This window comes from Osmerus mordax, chromosome 21, assembly GCF_038355195.1.
Source record: "Osmerus mordax isolate fOsmMor3 chromosome 21, fOsmMor3.pri, whole genome shotgun sequence".
Lineage (NCBI taxonomy): Eukaryota > Metazoa > Chordata > Actinopteri > Osmeriformes > Osmeridae > Osmerus > Osmerus mordax.
Genome location: NC_090070.1, coordinates 8,371,559 through 8,393,066, shown reverse-complemented (window position 1 = coordinate 8,393,066; position 21,508 = coordinate 8,371,559). Strand labels below are relative to the sequence as shown.

The 21,508-nt window shown below is 50.3% G+C and overlaps 1 protein-coding gene across 1 annotated transcript in view; it reads right to left on the bottom strand.

The window, feature by feature from the left end:
• Nucleotides 1–1,185: 1,185 nt before the first annotated feature.
• ntn1a (netrin 1a) overlaps nucleotides 1,186–21,508 on the bottom strand; it is a 55,159-nt gene continuing 34,836 nt past the window's right edge. The window contains exons 3-6 of the mRNA XM_067259617.1: nucleotides 14,362–14,511; nucleotides 12,195–12,248; nucleotides 5,908–5,982; nucleotides 1,186–1,538 (exon numbers count right to left, since the gene is read on the bottom strand). Coding sequence (XP_067115718.1) covers nucleotides 1,210–1,538; nucleotides 5,908–5,982; nucleotides 12,195–12,248; nucleotides 14,362–14,511 — 608 coding nt within the window. The 3' untranslated portion in view covers nucleotides 1,186–1,209. The remainder of the gene's footprint in view (nucleotides 1,539–5,907; nucleotides 5,983–12,194; nucleotides 12,249–14,361; nucleotides 14,512–21,508) is intronic.

Here is a 21,508-nt window from a genome sequence, read left to right as displayed (position 1 = left end):
TCTACTGGAGTCCAGTCAAAGGGTCAGAGCACTAGCGTCAGCATCTACCGGCAGCACAGGGCCAGTGAGGGAAACAAACAACCAGCCTGTTGGAAGAGAGGGGGTTGTGGCGCTGTGTGGCCCGCAACCGCCACAGGTCACGTCAAGGAACATTCCTTTGCGTGATCCCCTTCAGAATCCTGTGGGCTCATGGAAGTAGCGTCATCCAGGACAATACCGTCAGTAGTCTGGGGGAGTCAGATGGCTGAGCGGTTAGGGAATCGGGCTATTAATCAGAAGGTTGCCGGTTCGATTCCCGGCTGAGTCAAATGACGTTGTGTCCTTGGGCAAGGCACTTCAACCTACTTGCCTCGGGGGGAATGTCCCTGTACTTACTGTAAGTCGCTCTGGATAAGAGCGTCTGCTAAATGATTAAATGTAAATGTAAAATGTAGTCTGTTGGGGCTCGGCTGTGCTTAATTAGCTTAATCAGTCAACTAGATTCGTGTTAATTATATCACTGAGGATATCGCTGGGGGCATAGATCTAACCACCTGCAATCTGACCCACTTAAACATTGCCGATGTGCAACCGAAACGTTTCAGTTTACCCACATGTAATATAAACGGGCAGAACAGTGGTCAACTCATTGAGGCTTCAAAAGGATGTTATTTTATGGCACTTGGTTCTAATAGGAGCCGATGGTATGCCTAAGTCCGGATTGAGGATGGCAGAGCAGAGGTGGATGAGAGAGAAGATGATGAATTCAGTGACTGTGTGTCTTTGTCGTTGTTATGATGCACCAGCATCCACTACGGATGTTTGCGAGGAAAAAAAGAAAATAAATAAAAGAACTGTATATGCCGGTGCAAACTCAGCAAATCCACAAAGGGACGAATCTCGGAGGCTGAAATAAAACCCATGAAACCAGATCTACGAGGTGGTGAGCTCCTTCACAATAAAAGTTCACTAGAATACAAAATCATCCTAATAATATTCTCTTCATGCTTCTACTAAAAAAAACAAAAACACAAAGCAGCAACTGTCACAGTCCCTTTTCTGTCCTCGCTCCTCTCTCCCTCCGTCTCTCCCGCTCCTCCTCCGATCCACTCCTTTTTTTTTATATATTTTTTTTATCTCCCTCGCTCCTCCGCCTCGTCTCCTGTCCTTTTTTTTTACCCCCCCCCCCATCCCTCCGTCCTCCGGGGCTGGGGCGGTGTCCTCCCCGCCCTATGCCTTCTTGCACTTGCCTTTCTTCTCACGCTGCTGGAACTTCCTCAGCCGACGGGCCCACGTGTCCCTCCACTGGATGACCAGGCTGCCCTTGTCGGCCACCACGCCGCTCTGGCCCGGGGAGTCCTCGTCGTTGCCCAGGAGCAGGTACTTCTTCCCGGGCTTGACCTTGGGGCACTTGCAGGCCACGTCCTTGGCCCTCACCCACAGGAACTGGTCGCCGCGGCGGATGCGGCTCTCGCCCTGCTTGTAGACGGAGATGATGTTGACGGTGAACTTCCACCACTCGCCCGCCTTGTCCGCCTTCAGAATGTGCACCTGGACCGCTGTGGAGGGAGAGGGGAGGGAGAGAGGGAGGGGGAGGGAGGGAGGGGGGGAACAAGGCAAAATACATGAGACATTACACTGTCTTATTGTTATGTCTTCCTCCAACAAGGCTGACTCGATTCCAGCGATGGGATTTGCTGGTTTCCTGTCTGGGTCCGGGTATCACAGAGCCAAATTCAACGACACGCATCCCTCCCTCTTCCTGGCACTGATGACACGTCTCCCCCTCCCTTCCCCCCTTGGTCTTTATCGTGTGCTCCACTCCTTCCTGCTGTCCTGACCTTTTCCTTTCCTGCTCCTCTTCTCCACGGACACACGCGGGTGATAACCAACGACCGTTACTATGGCACCGAGTGCCAAAACACTCCCATCTTTCCCTCTCGGAAATGTCTTCCCTTTCCCCCACTTGTCGGTTCTGGTATTTAGAAAGGTGCGGCCGAACACAATGCAGAGACAATATTTGGTGAATAGAAGGTGACAAGAAAAAGGGGGATTTATTTGCTGACTGAGATTTTCTCTCCAGAAATGCCCTCGCGGACGCACTGTCTGAGGAATGGGTCTTTTGACTGGAGACTGCAGGAAGTATGCCTTTCTGAAAGCTGACTGGCTCTTCCTCCAGCTGTGACTGTTGTCCAGGCATCAGTGGGAACCGTCCTGTCCCAAGTAAGCACGGGCGCCTGGGCTGCCAGTCGTCCACTTAGGATGGTCTCTCTCTCTCTCTCTCTCTCTCTCTCTCTCTCTCTCTGTCTCTCTCTCTGTCTCTCTCTCTGTCTCTCTGTCTCTCTTTCTCTTCTAAATGGTCTGGGCTCCTCGGAAATTCAAGCCCAATAGGGCATGACAGTCTACCATGTGTTGCAGGCTATGAAGGGATCCCTGTAGGACCACCACTGTCTGAGCCCCATGGGCCACCACTTAGCTCTCCCCAGGTGACGCTAAATACCTCTGTCAAAGTAGGGAACCCCACTGTGGTGCTAGTCTTCTCTGTAGCTATGACGAGACTCATTGTCGGTATACTGTACAGCCTCAAAAAGAGAGTTGATGGTAATGAATCTTGTGGAATTGTCATTGGGCAATGTTCTTGCCCAAGTAGCTTGAGACTCTGCAAATCAGACAGTGGTAGCATCTCTATTGGCTCTGGTAGCATCCTTTTGGCTGGGGAGGTTAAGGCGTGTGTGTGTGTGTATGTGTGTGGCATACTGTCAGACGCTGCTGTCGGGGCAGGGTGATTTGTTACGTTATTAGGAGGAAGTGGAGTAGGAGGAGCCTGGCTGGGACGAGTGTGGGAGAGACACGGGGAGTAATATCACATGATGAATGACCTGGACCGAGAGGAGGAGAGGGAAGGAAAGAGTGGGTGAGACAATCAGAGAGTAAGAGAGAGAGAGAGAGAGGTAAAGGGGGAAGGAACGAGGGAGACAGAGAAAAAAAAAACCCTGGTTGAGGTAGAGTGGGAGAGAAGAGAGAGTGAGAGTGAGAGTGACAGAGAGAGAGAGTGGACAGCCCTCTTCCTCGTAAATCCAACAGAGTGCGCCACACAGAATTGAGGCAGGCCATTTGCAGCAGGTCTAAATGGGACCCTTAGGAGCCGTATGGAACTCTTAGGGGCCGTCATCCTCTGAAGTGAACCACAGCTACTCTACTCTGGGGGGTCACAGCTATCCCCTCCGACCCACCTACACACTCTTAATGACGCAGAGTCGAGCTGCAAGCCTAAATGAGTCATGTCCAGAGTTGGCTGGCTGCACGTCAGGCATGGTGGATCACAGCGGGGGGGGGGGGGGGCCCACTGTAGCTAACGGTGACATCACGCCTTTTATATAACCGTCACGCACACGGGCGGGCCTGGTGTTTGAGGAACCCCCCCCGGGGCGTACGCCAGACCGGAGGCACGGCCTGAGAGGATTTAAGGCCGGAAGCGCTCCCACGGCGCTTCCGGTCCGCTCGAGGCCGTCGACCCCAAGGTGAACTCACCCCGGCGCCCTCCGTCACCCTGGCCTTTACCGGTGGCCGCCACTGGAAGGCGCTCTCTGTTTGGGATTGCACCGACGCGTCAAGGACAAGTAAACCCATGAATCAGGTTCATTGTACGTATCCCCCCGCGCGCCCCGTTGGTTGAGTGCAGTCCCACTGAGCGTGCCGATGTGCTAATTGCCCCCCCCCCCCCCCATTCCCAACCTCCCCCCCATGCCCTTTGTGTGGGGGACTGAAAGACAGGACCCCAGCACCCCGTGGTTCTCTATGGGTGGGTGGAGTGTGTCCGTGTCGCTTAGAACGGCTCCCTCGCCCAACGTGGCCCAGAGGCAGTCAATCTTTTACCGTATACGTGTTCTGAACAAAACAGTTGGGCGGGGGGGGGGGGGAGGGGGGGGCGGCGCAGTTGCGTGAGATCAGAATGACTGAGTGAGTGTGTGAGGTGTCGGGTCTGTTCACCTCGAGTATGAAGGACGGGGAGGGGGGGGGGGGAATGGGGGCGGGGAGGGGGGGGGGGTTTAGAGGGGAAGCAGGAAATTGACTGTAATTGGTAATTGGAGGGGACTGTAAGAATGAGCAGCGGGAGTTCCCCAATGTAGCCCTCCTCAGAACAGGAGCGTGTACCCTACCCATGCTGCTACACACACACACACGCACGCTGGAGGAAATCCAATGAGTCACAGCCCTCCCTGAGGTCTCCTGGGGTGGTGCTGCTGGAATCACTCACCAGCACCAGCGGGTCCCCTACACACACACACATACACACACACACACACACACACACACGCGTGTGTGCTCCTACCCCTGGCACATGCCACAGCGATGGGGAACACACGGTGAGCGGAGGATGTGGGTCGGAGGCGAACGATGCCGTTCTCTCTGGGACCCTCAGCGATCCCAAACCAGGGAGGCCATGAGATGTCCTGGTGACAGGAAACAGCTCACTCCCTCCCTGCCCACACCTCCAGGACGCTTCCCTGTAGTCTGATGCCTTATAGCACACGCACGCACACACACAGATGAAGTGTGTCATCATTGAGCAGGCTGTGGGACTGTGCCCAGGGTTTCTCTGGGGGCTTCTCTGGGGGGAAGGAGGTGAGTTAGACAGGGCCCAGTTGTGCTCCATTAGGGAACCTGGCTCTCCATATCCTTCGCTGTGCTCCACTTATATATCTCAACGTTACTCAAATGAGATATCTCTACACCGTTGCTGACACACACGTGTGGCAGACACAACACGCTTGTGAGTATGTCGTCAATTTGATGATCAGTATCATCAAATAGAATGCTATGTCTAATGCTTCTTAATATCGAAAGAACTTCCTGATAGTTATCACTGGGCAGAAACTTAGGTTGCAGGACGAAGATGAGAAACGTCTCGGGCATGTGCGGATCGATCAGGCCTGTGGGTTTCTAGGGCGTGTGTGTGTGTGGGGAGGGGCGGGGGTGGGTGGGGGGGGGGGGGTGGAGGGGGAGTCCCTCCGGAGTCCTGACATCATGACCAGAGGTGTCTAACCTGACCCCGGCCTAAATCCCACCCAGGACAATGGCGACGGCTGCCATTCAATCCGCTGAGGTATGCTGCAGGACGGCCCGTCTCGCTTCGCCGATTAAACTGACTGGCTTCAATCAGGGGGCCGGTGGTGGGGAGGGGGGAGGGGGGGGTGGTAGGTCGCACGTCTTAACCGCACCTTTTCTGAAAGGGGAGGTTGGGGGGGGGGGGGATCTGCCGGATGGTCACCGGAATGCTGCAGGGAAATAAAAGGAAGGGGTCAAGCCTACCTTCGGGACCCCCCCCCTCCTCGCCCCCTTTCCTAATGAGGACCTCTTGGAGACTGACCCAGCCCCGCTGTCCGTCACACTTGATCCTCTTTGGTCTTAAATACCTGCTGGGCTGTCCGTCACACTCCCCCCCCCCCCCCCCCCCCACACCCTAAGCCCTCTCTCTCTCCCTCTCTCTGATGCCCCCCCACCCACACACACCCCCCACACCAACTCCCCCTCTCCCCTGTTTGATCCTCTGACTTTCCTCTGGAGAAGCAGTGATTAAGCCGTCAGCAGGACTTCCCCCAGGGAGATAGTGGGGTGTCCAGTGCGGGAGCTAAGCCAGGCCACACCGAGGTGGGGAACCACAAATAGAGGAGTTTGGGCCCACATTACCTGAGGGGTCCGAGGCTGCCCCCTGGACGGGGGTCTGGGATGTGTTTGGTATTATTCCTCCCCCTAACGGCTTTGGGGATGGTAATCCACATTGTGGATCAGAGCAAGGAAGGGTCACTTCACCCTTAAGCATTGTTTTCGAAGGCTGTGTGTGTGTGTGCATATGTGCGCGTGCGTGTGCGCGTGCGTGCGTGTGTACAGTGCAAGAAGGCAGGTCACTGGACCCGAGAGGCTTACCATAATCTTTCTTGCAGTACTTCTTCATATTGATCTTCAGCTTGCCTTTGGACGCCTTGCAGTAGGAGTCACAGTCTGGGAGGCGGAGCCAGGGTAGGTGGGACGGATAGAGAGAGGGGAGAACAAAGGGGCGGACAAGGGAGAGAGTGCAGGGGAGAGGGAGGGGGGGAGGGGGGGGGGTGAAGAAAGAGGGAATGATACGCTCGGTTAAAACAACTGGGAACAGTAAGACAATAAGGACAGCACATCTTCTGAATTGCCCTCGGTGTGGCGCTGATATGCATCTGCTGGGTCACATTGTCCTGTCTAATAGAGGGCTTATGTGGAGGCATTGAGAGGACTACTGGTCCCTATAGAAAGGCCCAGACAATAGAGGAGGAGCGGGCGGGGGGGGGGGGGGGGGGGTCGCCCGCCCCCGTCTGTGGCCTATCCCTGATGGAAGGGGTGGTGGGCTGGGGTGGGATGGTGTTATTGGACTAGTGCTGCTTAGGTTGCCACCGACGGGGTTTTTGAGAACCATACAAATTACCTCCCCCCTCCCGCTTTCCCCCTCTGTCAAAGTTCCACTATGGGGCTGATTAAGGCCTATGAACCCCCCCCCCCCCCCCCCCCTCTAAAATCACCCAACCTCAAGACCCCCTGGCCGGGTTCAGCTTTTAGAGTTATTACATTGGTGGAGCTCGGGGGTGGTGGTGGCTGGGTGTGCTAAGGAGAGGGGGGTGGTGGTGGTGATGGGAGGGGGTGCGGGGCGGGGCGGAGGATGGGGGAGAATGGGGGTCAGTGCAGCATAAAGGGAGGTCAGGAAGGGAAAATTAGCAGCCCATGAAGCGTTCGCCTCCAATAGGTTCCCCTTTTTTCGGAGCGTCCACCCCGTCGCTGGCAAACAAATAAATACCTCACGCAGGACCCCCCCCCCCCCACCCCCACCCAAACTGTTCCGCAACCCTTCCTCTGCAGTGGCGGGGACCGCCAGGGGTGCGTTCCAGATCAGCGCTCCGGCCTCCTCTGCTTCAGGCCTGATCAGAGAAGTTCCGCGCCGGCACATTGATGATGGATTGCCGGGAGGTGATGTAGGCTACAGTAACGGCCCCTCACGCCAGTGCACAGTAACGGCCCCTCACGCCAGTGCACAGTAACGGCCCCTCACGCCAGTGCACAGTAACGGCCCCTCACGCCAGTGCACAGTAACGGCCCCTCACGCCAGTGCACAGTAACGGCCCCTCACGCCAGTGCACAGTAACGGCCCCTCACGCCAGTGCACAGTAACGGCCCCTCACGCCAGTGCACAGTAACGGCCCCTCACGCCAGTGCACAGTAACGGCCCCTCACGCCAGTGCACAGTAACGGCCCCTCACGCCAGTGCACAGTAACGGCCCCTCACGCCAGTGCACAGTAACGGCCCCTCACGCCAGTGCACAGTAACGGCCCCTCACGCCAGTGCACAGTAACGGCCCCTCACGCCAGTGCACAGTAACGGCCCCTCACGCCAGTGCACAGTAACGGCCCCTCACGCCAGTGCACAGTAACGGCCCCTCACGCCAGTGCACAGTAACGGCCCCTCACGCCAGTGCACAGTAACGGCCCCTCACGCCAGTGCACGGGACTTAACCCCCGACGGGCCAGAGCGCCCGAGGCTTCAGAGAAGGACCCCATGCTAGGCTGTCACAACCGCCTGCCATACATCAGCTCAGCGGTGGCAAGAGTGACGCGAGGCCAAAACAGACAAGAAAAATGAAAATCATTTGTTTTCCCTTTCGCCTTCCCCTCCGCCCCCCCCCACCCCCCCCACCCCCCCCACCCCCCCCCACCCCCACCCCCCCCGCCGCCCTCTCCCCCGTACTCTCTCTTTCTTTGCCCCCTTTCCAACAGACACAAATTGAATCCAGAGCGTGTGCGTGGATCGACTCGCACGTTGTAAAAACTGCTTTCGCTCCGAGGGAAATGGATGGACCGGGGGGACGGAGAGAGGGAGAGGCAGGGAGTGGGAGAGAGAAGGAGGGAGGTGAAAGGAGGATAGGGCTGTTTTTTTTTTTTTTAAAGGGGGTGACGGGGTAGTAAGCGAGGGATAGGACCTTTCAGTTGGGCCTGAATATGAACAAACTGCATTGTTTTGACCGGGTCCTTGCTCCAAGCCTGCCTTTTACTACCCTTTATACTCTGAGTGAATGAGGTTGCCCGGGGAACGGCCTTACGAGAAAAAATGCTCCCCCCCCCCAACCCCCCAAAAAGGGGGAGTTGGGAGAGAGGCTACCCCAAGAGTAGAGAGGAGGGCAGACACAAGAAAGAACAACTTTGACGGGGTGTTTGAGAAGACGTGGATTCCGAATAAATTTGAAAACACGTATAATAAGCCCAAAGCCGCTATTTTACCGAAGAGGGCCGCAAAAAAAGGCGAGGTAGGTAAGTAAATGAACCAGAGGACTCTATATCTGAGCCGCCTGATTACCATGTAAATGACGAGGGGGGGGGGGGGAGGCGGGTTTGGAAAAGGCGTCTTTGTTTTCCCATAACCCCCCTTGATGCCATCATGATACTTCCCTTTGATACCAGCTCGTTCCCCATTAGTGTACCCCTGAGACACCAGCTTCAGGCTCTGCCTGCCCAGGGCACCCCGACATCCCCACTTTAGCCCAGTCAGTCCCCCACCGCGAAGACAAATGTTCCCTTTGTACCGGCACTGCAGGCAGGGGAAATGGAATTAGTCCAGCAGCGCTGAGCTGAGCTGCACTATGCCTTCGCCGGCGCCTTCCACGCTGGAGACCGGACTACAGTACAGCAGTTATGTTTCGTATTCAGAGACCGGTGAAAGACAGTGGTTTCTTGCCCCCACCGTGTGATTGCCCCCCGCTGTGAATGCTAGCGAGGCCGGGCCTGGTCCCAGAGAGGCTGGCCTGGGGGGCACTGACAGGGAGGCTGTGACACAAGGAGGTGTAAACAGGAACACAGAGGGAGGGCTTTCTTCTCCCCGAACAAGACTGATTGAGAAACAAATTGTCGCAAATAAAGCATGTAATTAGATTATAGTCAGTGCCCCTGATCTGCCGCAACTGGAGTGGTGGAGCTGGGCTCCGGCCAGAGGGAGAACGAGAAGTAAACTCTTTCTTTTTCTGTCTTATTTCAACCCAAATCTTTCCCCTCCCAAAAGAAATACCCAAATAAAATAAATAAAAAGCTTGTGTTTTCCCTGAGTTTGAAAACACACAACAGACAGCGAGGCCTGTTTATGATTCATGACATGATGGTTTTGGAGTTGGTTTTTGGCCGGCATGGCAACGCTTTAGATGGCTGGAACAAGGGTTGGGTCATCCTCATTACTGTAATTGAGTTTTAGTGGAGTCAGTGGGCAATACGACTGGCTACCTCCCAGCACGCAGACACACAGAGGGGGAGAGAGAGAGCTGTGCCAAGGGTTTCGTGTTGTGAGGAAGGGCCAAAGGAAGGGCCAAGCTGTAAATCCAACGCTGGAGTAATATTTGTGATGTTGAGTCGATACAATGCAGTTTACATCCACAGTTCTACTCTCTCTGTCTCTCTCTCTCTCTGTGTTTTTCTCTCTCTCTGTCTCTCTCTCTCTCCCTCTCTCTCATTAGACTCTGGACTGGTAATAAAAATCCCACCATGACACCAGGCTGAAGCACACTGATCCTTAACAGGGCGTGTTGACCGAGACTCACGTCCCAAAAATCCAGGGGGAGGGGGGGGGGGGGGGAAACCACATCACGAGGAACACGTGTGGTATGTCCTCATTATCGCCGCCGGCTGCCACCGGTGTCATCCTTCTGGCAAGGATCATCCTCGTCTTTGTACCTCAACCTCATCCCCACCTTCATCATCATCATCATCATCGCTCCCGTCATCTTCCTCCTCCTTCTCGTGCGCCACCTCATAAATCTCACCATCGCCCCCCCCTGTCCTGTCCTGGCTGCGGTCAGTGGAGGTCAGTGGTTCCCCCTGCTCCTCGGTGCCCCGTAGACATCTCTGTCATAATGACTGGTGGGAGTGGCCCCTCACACCAGCCGTGACCTACACACACAATATGTGTTTTGTCTGCGCCGCCCAGTCCGAGGTATTCGCCATGCATTCCAGACCTCCATGTGGCGGTAGGGGTTGGGGGGGGGGGGGGGGGGGGGTTATCGCTGGAGACAAATTAATATCCTTTGCGTCTTTTTTTTTTTTTTTTTGACAGCTCTGCCCCTTCACCCACAAACACACACACCCTTCACGGGCACAAGGAGGCACCTGCTGCACAGCTGTCTGCCCCACCCTCCAGACAGCCCCAAAGCATGCAGGTCCCCCCTCTTTTTCACGACTTTCCTCATTGTTTTCTTCCTTTTCCCGTACCTGCATAGTCCTATTCTCTTCTTCTCCCCCCCCCCTCTCTCTCTCTCTCTCTCTCTCTCTCTCTCTCTCTCCCTCCCCCCCCCCTCTCTCTCTCCCTCTCCCCCTCTCCCTCTCCCTCCCTCCTGGTCTCCTTCTCTTCCCTGACAGGCACATGGGTGGAGAATGGGTGAGTGTGAAGGCGGGTGGTGGTAGATGCCCCTGATAAGGGTTCCACATCTGTTTGCAATCCCCTATAGGATGAGCTCACCGCTGCTGACATACCGAGCCATCCAGAGGTGGGCTCCGGGGCCCTCCGAGACCCTCCGAGACCCAGTAATATATGCACGCTCTGGGCCCCGAGCCTGGGTGGTCCAGCGGGACCCCTCTCCCCCCGGAATCTGACGTGACCGATGCAATCTGTCCATCACGGTTGCCCCACCTCGCAATCTGCTTGATTTCAACTTCTCGCGTTTCTATATTGTGTTACCAGTACGAGTTCTACAGGAATTCCCAGGACTCTAAACGGTGATTACGTTACCAAACTACATGGTCAGTGTCATTATACAGTTTCCTCTAAATTATGTTTACATTGGTTCCATGACACGGTTTAATCAATGGAATTATAGGGAATGCGTCGGACTCTTGATACAGAATGCATAAGCATTGGTGCCATATAATATATATATATAATATAGTGATTATGGCCACGAGCATTTGAAGTCATGATAGATTTCTTCAGTCATAGACTGAGATCGACTTGCGAAACGTATTTACTCTTTCCAAATCTGTGTTCAGGGTCACGTCGCAACAGAATGACAACGCAGACCATAATGAGTGGTGGATTGCCATCAGAAGGTTTGTTTACTTTGAACGCCCCCTTCACTCAAGTCGGCCACAAAGGTTCCATTAGGCAAAGCTGATCCGCACACTCGCTGAACGAAAACGGGCAATAACTTGACAACCGGTTACCACAAAACCCCCAAGCTCCAGACCCACCACCACCCACGATGGTACGAGATTTTGAAAAAGTGTGAAACGGAGGGTTCGAAGAGAATAGAAGGAGGGAAGAAATGGAAAGAATAACGCAGAGAGAGAGAGAGCCCGTCCCCTTTTGCTCTCCTGTCAATCTGATCTGTCAGGGGTGCGTTCGAGACCTCCGACGCCCTGAGAACAGCTGCGAAGGCGTTCTGGCACGCGAGGGCCTCCGTGGGGCTGGGAAAGACCGAGGCGCTGCTCTGAGACTCTGGGCTTTTTCCACCAGGGCCAAAGGACAACGGTGTGGCTGAAGCTCATTCCAGTAGGCGTTTGTGGTGGCTAACTGGTTATTTAAAGTCATGTATTTTGGGGGGGATATTTGCCTCAAAATTCTTAATTTCAATGTGCTAAGGAGGAGAGGGACATTAATTGGGAACATGCCACTGTTTAAAAAAAGCTTAATGCGTTTTTGAAATCTTCTGACACGGATATAAACAGAGCTCGTACAGAGTTTTGACCACAGCTAGCCGGGGGACTGGACCGTGCTTCAAAGTCAGAGCAGAAACCTGAACCATTTGATCTGAAAAACCAATGTGGTGTCCTCCGCTGGATTTGAGCAGGAGTTCATCTTCCCTGATCAGCATCAGATGGGGTTCCAGATCTCTCTCTCTTTCCCTTACTCTGTTCTACTCAGAAGACAAGAATCAACAGATCAACAATAACAAGCTACCGTGCTGTGCTGCGGCAACACCCCACTGCGCTGCACTTAGACTGATTAATTGGATGAAGAGGATGAGATTAAAGAAACCACGTCCCAAGGCCTCACACTAATTGATTTAATATTCATGATGTCTGTCTGACGGGGAGGTAGCGGAGGAGGGTGGAAGGCGAAAGGGATCCAACTTATCCTGTACTCAAAACACTTGGATTTCTTTCATTTTTGGACACTTTTTAACGTGTCAAGATTTCCCAGAACACACCGATGTACTAACCTGATGGTTCCTCTGTGCTGCTGGCAGTGGTGGTCGGAAGGGCAACAGGGATCTCTGCTCCGGGGTAAAATACAAACACAAACAATAGTCAGTTCAATTTCAGTTTGCTTACATTTCCTGGAAACCATTAAATTCCAATAATAGGCTGGTTATCAGTGTATAAATCATGTGAAAAGGGTCTGTAGCGCTTTTTCAGCAGAAAAGCTTTGGTTTTAGTGTGTGACCGCCTTCATACCGCTGTTAGGGTATAAAGGATTGGGTTACAAGTTATTCTCTTTTCAGGCTCAAGTGTAGATACCTTAAGATTAGATCAAAGTCAACTGGGGGAAAAAAACGCAATCGCAAGATCTGGAGTCAAAAGGGTGTCAAAACCTCCCTCCCTCTCTCCCGATCTTCTATTACCTGTATTGTGCTAAAAAAAACAAACCCGGAAAAATGTTGTCTGCGGTTTTTGTGACGTCCCAAGACTTGACTCTCTCAGCCCTCCATCATACCGTGGTATTCATAGTGGGTCAGGAAATTGACACTCAGGGTAGTCATGCATGAAGAAAGCTCCTCTTATCTCCAAAGGAGCAGAATGGTAACAGAAGATCATACAACTAAAACGGTTCTTTTATTTTTTACATTGGTGAATGAAAAGCCCACCAAAGAAAAGGGCGAGGGAGTTAGGGGAAGCAAGGGCAACGATGACACAGTTGTTCTATCATGGCACGTCGATAAAACAGGAAGAGGGCGAACAGATACACATCACAGAAAGAGGCCACAAAAGCGACTGTGTGGTCGTGCACAGATGAAGAGTTTGCGCGGTGAACAGAGACAGAAAGAAAGAATCAAGTCTTTGGATCCAAAACAATCCATCATGTTTGCTCGGCTCCGTCGCTCCGTCGCTGGCCTCTTTTCCTTCGTCTTCCCGTCTTTCCCGAAAGTACATGACATGTTCTGTTTATATACACACCATTAATCAAAACCTTGCCTGGGGCTAATCGGACGCGCATGGCCATCGAACGGTCGATATAATTAGGTATTTTCCCATAAAGAATTTGAAACGTCTGTCTTACGACAAAAGAAAACAATGGCTGCCAAAACAATGGCGCCAGTGGCCCAGAGGTCCCTGGATTACGTGAAGCCCGACTCCCAGTGTCACTGTCGATCAAGCCCTTCGGTCCTCTCTCAAGATAGCACATCAGGATTCAGCCGCGCGTGCCAGATTTCATAATGAGCCTGTTTCTCATAATTGACTCCTATGTATTTACGGCCCTTGACACCCTGAGGTATCGGTCGGGGCTGCACTTTCACTCCTCTCCTGTTGTGAAAATGGAACTTGGCACTGAGTATTGGTATCCCTGAGTTTAATGGATGTGCTGTTAAAAAGCGAAAGCAGATTATTTAGCAATTATCTGAGAAATGTAATATCTTGTTCTCCTGGTTCAGCTGTGAGTCTAGGGCCCCTCTCGCAATGTTTCACACCTCCACGTGTGTGACTTTCCCAGGAAAATCAAAGATATCTGATCTCCTGTGAGATTTTGGCTTTTACAAATCCCTCTCTGGACCTTGACCAAATATATCCCCAGAATTATTGATTTGCATGAAAGCTTTTCATCTCCACAACATAACCAACCAATTAAAACGTGTTGTTTTGAGCTTTGAACAAAGGGTAATTAAATCCTTGTTTCAAGCCTTGTTGTCCTTGTCGTTGTAAGATGCCCGTTGTCTCGAGGGATAGGTCCCGATACAGAACAAATCTTCAGACATTTAGCCCTACTTTTCATAAGGATAAATATGTTATTATCCCAATGTCTGCTTTGCTGTAAGAGTGCCACGCCGGGCTCTGGAGGTGCTGCTGCCAGGGCCCTGGACTCGGGGCTGAGCACTCCAGATTTATGGTGACCGAGATAGTGGACAGACGGGAGACCTTGACCTGAGGCGGCTTCGGTTTAATGGTGTGCTTATTCCAGCGGTGAGATTTACTCCCAGTTCAGAATTCACCGGCTAAGCGCTTGTCTGAGGAAACCAATGGAAAAAGATCGAATGGGAATGTTTCTGTGTGTGTTTCTCAGTTAACAAGAGTAAGAGTGCATGTGTGTGTGTGCATTTTCGGGTGACCCCCCGAACACGGACTAAAAGATTTTCCTACAGTGGTTAGAAGATGAAGGTGGGTTCCACGTACTTATGCAGGGGGCAATGGGCGAGCGGCTCTGCTGGTAGCCTTTAGCGCAGCGGTTGCACGTGATACCAGTCACGCCGTCTTTACAGGGACATTGGCCCGTGGTTTGGTTACAGGTTTTGCCAGCAGCGCCCACGGGATGGCAATCACATGCTGTGAGAAACAGAAGGAGAAGAACAGTGAGTGGTCACACACACACACACACACACAGGTGTGTGTAGGGGTAGGTACACAAAAAACATACGTACACACATAGAGAACACGAGTGCACACTAGTAACAAGCAACAATAACAAGGTAGGAGGATCAAGAGGCACCGAGGGACAGAGAGAGTGAAGCTAGCTTGGCAGGAAATGGTGAAGTTACTTGGTTCCACAATATGACAGACTTGATTTGGCTGCGAGAACACCCGCACACAAATCCCAACTTTCTTTCTTTTTACAGAGCAGAGAGAACTGATATTTTGATGAGTTGCTGTGAATAAACTTTGAATACCCTTAATCATTAAAGTGTGTGTGTATGGGAATGGGGGGAGGTCATGTGTATATTAAATTACCAAATAAGATAGATAATTGTTTTTGGCTGTTTTCTGAATAATTGGATGCTTTGAGTCTGGTCCAAAATGTCGGTCATGTTTCCCTTCCATCTGGGGGGGTCTAGCCTAGACATATGCTTCAGGAATGCTTCAGATATTTCATCATTTATCTTTTGGTTGCCAAAACCGCTGACCATTTTTTAAGTAACAGTTGTTTCTGTCATAACTTTCCTTTTTGCCTATTTTTGTGTTATTTACATTACATTTAGCAGACGCTCTTATCCAGAGCGACTTACAGTAAGTACAGGGACATTCCCCCAAGGCAAGTAGGGTGAAGTGCCTTGCCCAAGGACACAACGTCATTTGGCACGGCCGTGAATCGAACTGGCAACCTTCAGATTACTAGCCCGATTCCCTAACCGCTCAGTCACCTGAATCTATTGTCACTCAATGGATTTTTTTTTGTCTTTGGTGGCAGAAATTTTCGTACATTCCGCAAATCCACAATTCTAATCAAACCTTTTTCCCTCTCAAAAATGTCAATAATACTTAAGTATTTTAAGGAGCTTTAAAGATCTTAAGACTGAAATGTTGGGTTATGGGGTCCCATGTTGTTCCCATGTTTATTTTCGACAGAAACCTAACCATGTTGTGTTACAGCCTAGTTCACGGAGCCCCTCCCTAAATCTCTGCTTAGTGTCACTTGTCACCAACGTAACCTTCAAAGGTCTCGTGTTGAATGAATCAATTTGAGGTTGGTGGGCTATTTAGTGGTTGCTCTCTTGTTTCTGACCACACTGGAGAATGTTGTTGACGTTATGCCTGGTACTAAATTTCTCCATCGATATTATAATTATGTTATTCAATCTCTGAGTTCATCCAACGCAAGAGACAATCTTATTTTCCTTGTCTTATTAGACAAGGTTATTTGATCGACAGCCTCAGGGAGGAAGTTAGTAACATAGTATGGTCTCTGTGGTTTTATCATCCGATTTTGTTTTTAATTTATTTGATTGATTTTTGGATCCTGGTCATGTTGCTTTGAATTGTTTCAAAGCATAATTAATTATAATTAAATAACTGATGGGGAGAGAGAATACAGAAGTCAGTTATTCTCTCTCCACATCTGTCTCTACTGGTCTCTCTACCCCCCCCCCCTCTCTCTCTCTCTCTGGTCTCTTCAGTATTACGGGAGTCAGCTGTTTCTTCTATTCTTATCTTAATCTGATAACGGGAAGGGGGGAATCAGCCGACGGCTTTAAAGCATGTGTAACGATTAGCACTTTATCAGACCAATCTTTCACTGGTTTCAATGCCTCTTTCTGACTGTTCGACAATAGAGTAGCAGGACTATAGAGTACACACACACACACACACACTAACCCATCTCAGACCAACCCTGTAACCACTGCAGAGACCAATCGGGTGTGTCTTCAGGCCTGTAAATTTAAGAGCTTGTCAGCGGTGTTTGAGGGGCGGCTGGGCAAAGTGCATCTCTGGTCGGAGCTTCAGAGAGAGAGAGCTGAGCCTGTGTGTGTGTGTGTCTCTCTGTGTGTGTGTGTGTGTGTGTGTGTGTGTGTGTGTGTGTGTGTGTGTGTGTGTGTGTGTGTGTGTGTTTTTAAGAGCGTCTCTCCAATAACTGCAGCTTAGGCCTGCCAGTAAATCAAGGTGCTCCGCACATGGTGTACAGGTGGGAACCATTCTCCTTAACTTTCTCTCTCTCTCTCTCTCTCTCTCTCTCTCTCTCTCTCTCTCTCTCTCTCTCTCTCTCTCTCTCTCTCTCTCTCTCACTCTCTTTCTTTCTCTCTCTCCGCCTCCTCAACTTCCGAGCCTCCTGACTGCCTTCAGCCCACAGGGACCAGGGTGAGAGTTGAAGTTTTAAGTGGGTGTCAACTTAGCGCTTAAGTGGCTACGCTAACCCCTTTCACGGCTACTCCAGATGGCTGGGGGAGATATGGCGGACAGGAGAACTGGACTGACTCCTCCGCACTCCTCGACCGCTCGCACTTGCAGCGAGAGGGGCGAGCGAGAGGGTGCTCTTGTGGCCTCATGGTGAACAGCCATGGAGCGCAGAGCTCTTTTTAATACGAGCCAGGGGAGGGTTTTTTTTACGGCTCGTGGTTAAAATACTGGTCGAGCCTCTGAAGGTGAAGGCTTAGCCTTGTGTGTTAATGTCTCCATCCTTCTCTATGAAGACATTTGCAGATGCTCAGATGGGGATTGAGTTCCTGAATGTGAGGAGATCTTGGCGTATGGAGGCTCACGTGAAAAAAAAGGGTGGAAAAGTGTTCTGGGTAATGGGGGTGGGTGTGGAAGACATTTCAAAGGCGGCCGGGCGGAGGGTCGGTCTGCTTTTAGCGGATTTGTGTTGAGACGAGATTGCACAATGTGAGAACTTCAAAATCCTGCCAATCTTTTACCATAAAGCTGGCTTTTGAAGTTTGAACTCCACTCCCCCCATTCGTTTTGAACGTTCGGAGCCAATAAGAATAATTTGTTGGCTGATGAAGGGGCTTCAAGCAAGCCTGGGCTGGGTTCTATTATAATTAGGTTTCTACGAGTCCGCAGGAATGCGTGGAGGTCGTACAAAAATGAGAAATAACGGGATAGTTAGATCACACATCAGCCCTTCTCAATTACATATCAAGTTTATACAGGGAGTTTCTCTCTGGTTTTAGTATTTGGTGTTTTATTGCACTTTATTGATTGAAATGATCAGTTGGCAATTGTGATCATATACTCTTACATTTGGACTGAGGGAAATATTCTTCCAATGTAATTGGTATTTTATGTGCAAACAAAACAAGTGTGTAGTCTTAATGGAAAACAGTTACAAGTACATTTAGAAATGTTAAACGGAGGGTGAAGTCTGTGTGGGTGAATATTTTCAAATACTCAAAATCACAAACGCAATTTATTTACGGTTAATATAGTCTTCTGGAAGAATAGTATTAACTTTAGCATGTTATCTTAAATTAAACTGACAGAGGTTCAATCAAGGACATTTTTTCCTTATGGCTGCACCAGTAGCTGTAATTACAAACTGGTGGTTGAGGGATGGCCTTCCATCAACTAGGCCAAGCACTGTCAGGTCCAATCCAGAGGAGATCATCTTTCTGTTAATGGTTTTGTTGAATCTTGACAACACCAACTATGGAAACAGTGATGTCATAACAACCAGGGCCAGGATCAAACTCTTTTAATTTGCCAGATAAGTAACTACTCCAAAGGACCTTCCTAGACCACCCACAGAGTCTCCTCGTCGCCCACTCTGCCCCACTATGCCCACCTCCATCTGTTTAGGTTTACAGCCCGGCCACCTGCGCGCTGTCAGCAGGTACACCACTCCATCCAATCCACTCTGACTACCGTGGGCCTGGCCTGGGCAGAGAGAGAATGGATCAGGCTGCTTTAGCATGCTACACTTCATCTTCGCTAACGGTCAAAAGGAGCTGTGGATCCGAAACAAGGCGGTGCGAGACCTCCAAGTGGTCCTGAGGGGCGCTCCAACTCAACACATTCTACCTTGTTTGCGCACCAGTCGATGAGGGGAGAGCTCGTAAATCTGGCCAGCTTCAATTCCAGCCACCGAGCGCAGTTCATTCTCAACATCGACGCTATGCTAGCTGCTCGGTTTCCTTCCTATGGCAGCGAGGAGTCTACTGGGGGGGATAGTGTTTCTCATATAAAAGCAGAGTCTGTACTCCTCAACCCTCTCTTACTGCTTATTACAGCTCTCATTCTGTCCAAAACACACACAGGGAAGGTTCTCTAGTACAATAAATAACCGGGCGCCGTAATTGCTGTCACTTTAGCACAGAGCGTATGCCTAGGCTCTGTCGAAGTGAACAGAAATTAGTCCCGCAGTTTTGGTTTCATTGAATTCTCTTGAGTTATGATACAGCCCACTTGAAAGAATTTTACAAGGTAAGCATGTGACGGCACATAAAGGTGTTTGACATAGGAAGCCCTGTATGTGGTAACTTCATTACCAGGGAGAGAGAGAGAGATGGAGGGGAGGAGAGGGGGACACAGGGGGTAATTTAGTGACACAGTCATATCTTAACTCATTCCCGGTTTTATTCCAGATATAGTTTTGACGAAAATGTTTAACCTGGCAAGCCAGAGGGATCATGCTTCGTATCATTTGTCACCTTCAGGTAATTACCACGGATTCTTTATTGTAGGTCTGTTTTGATGTAATCGAACACCCCCAGTATAACTTGGACAATGTTTGCTTGTAATTATGTCAGGGGCTTAAACTCTGGTAAATTTCAAGAATTAAATTGAACCAAACTGCTTAGGGTAAACTGACGATTTTATAAATGATGATGAAATCTGTTTACACTTGGGTCCTGAGTGAGGCAACGGTGGATTTCAGTGGAGGTTCGGGTTGGTGGGGTGGTGGGGGGGACGGGTGGGGTGGTGGGCGGGAGGGGGGGCGGAGGGGGTTGCTCGTCAGCGCAGGAATTGGCTCATGTGGATGAGATGAATTATCGTTTCCTAATTTGGGGACCATATGTACAGTACATATGCAGTACTGCCTGTTATTGGTGGTTTGATAAGTTTGATTAATGCTGACACTGCATTAATGCAGTTGGATGTAGCCTACCTATTTTAGTCGAAAGGGGACATGGAGAAATGTGCTTCGAGTGAGATGTTGGTGTTAATGATGACGAAAGTGATGATGGTGAGGGTCGTGTTGAACTCGGTTCTGCAACTTTCTCAGGAAGCCAAGTGCGTTTAAAAGATACTTTGACACAAGTATTCCTAATTTTCTCTGGAACAAAAAGAGATCCAACAATCACAATTAAAGTCCAAAAGAACTCAAACAGAGGATCACGGCTATGTATGCCTTTTGCAACAGTCTAAGTTTTCATCAGGAAAGGTTTGGTGCACCCAGCGGTCACGGACATGAGTAAAAAAAAAAAGAGTTGCAGACCAGCCAAGAAAAGACATGCATACATAGAAGGCACGGAGGAGCTGAAGAAAATGAAGTAGTAGGCTCATAGTTATACATTTCCAAGTCGGTAGCATGAGTTATCAGAGGCTGGAAGAAACGTAGAGCCTCTAGGATCCCCCACAGGCACGTACTGTAGGGCACCCTTAACTGTAGTCAGATGCCTGAGGTCCACTTCGATGCATTTTTCACAGCTTTTGACAACTTGTTTTGACACCAACGCAATTCATTATTCACCACGATAAGCACTAAATTAGACATGCGTTTTCCCCCAAAAAATTGGACAGAGACTCATTTCCTGCCGAACCTCAATGGAGGGAGAACTGTCGTTACGCTGGCAAAAAAAAAGAAGAAAAAAAAGAAACTTTTATCGCACAACTTGAGATTTTGATTGGCAGCCTCGCCGAGGTTTGGATTAAGCTGGAGGAGGCTGTGGTGAATACATTAACGGCTTTCCTCTGGTGTGTTGACCCTAATTCAGCTTTCCTGCAAAGTCCTCTGTGGCCTCTGACTTGCAGGGAGGAACAGAGGAATTCATTAGCTCTCCAAGAAAAGCAAATCATTTCTAATAAAAAAAATCGCAGGGGAAGAAAAGAGTCCAGTATCACCTGGGACGGGCAAAGGCCCCTCCCCCTTATCATAATCGCTGGGGATGCAATGCAGTGCAATGCAACACGACAGAGTGTGGTGGCATGCAGCCGGATGAGAGAGTTAAGTCCATTTATAACACATCACAGTTCGGTTCGCGTATATCCGTGCCTCTCCTACGACGATATACTCCGAAATCCTTTTCAATGTCACGGACAAAGAAACTCTTCACAAGGAAACTATCGGGGATAGTTAGCAGCATTACGCTGTGTTCAACCCTGCTGTGTCACAATGCATCTGTGGACCCCGCGTCATCCCTGACAAGCACTACTCCCCGCGTACACGGGTGAGACATGGATGGTAAAAGAATCAAGTCTCGTACACGAGGGATGTAAAAAAAAAAAGAAAAAAAGAAAAAAAAAGAATGACATAAAAAAAAAAAAAGAGAGAGGCAGGGTCGAGTCCCTTGCGATTAGGCAGGCTGTCTTAGAGTCTAGGGGTTAAGGACACACAAGGCCCCCATGATGAATGTCTGTTTGCATTCCCAGTCGACAGGAGAATGGACCCAAAGCCACAGGAGTCAGTTTGGAATAACCAAAGGAAGGACGGATGGATAGATGGTAGGATGGAGGGATATTTTAGTTGAGGCTCCGTGCCATTTGTTACGACACTTATTTCCATGCAATGAGAGAATGAGAGAACATGCCAGATGGTTGTTTTGGGACACAGTGACAGGGTTAAATGTGTGGATGTACTCCATGTCTTTATAATACCAACTCGGCAGGCTTTTTGGGGAGCTCGCAGTCACAGTACTAGAAACTGTACTGTGACTTGAAGGTTTTGTTCAGGTGTGTGGGAACCACGAGGACACAGAAGTGCTTTGCTATATGGACACAGACATTAGCAAGTCATCACAACACTACTTAGGGGTCAAACAGCAACACTTATTTCCATTATCTATCAATACATCCCTCCATTGTATGTTATATATCAGGAAAATAACCACATCTCTCCCTCCAATTGAAGTGTGTTTATGTCAATGTGTCAGGCAATTGACTCCACTTTTCC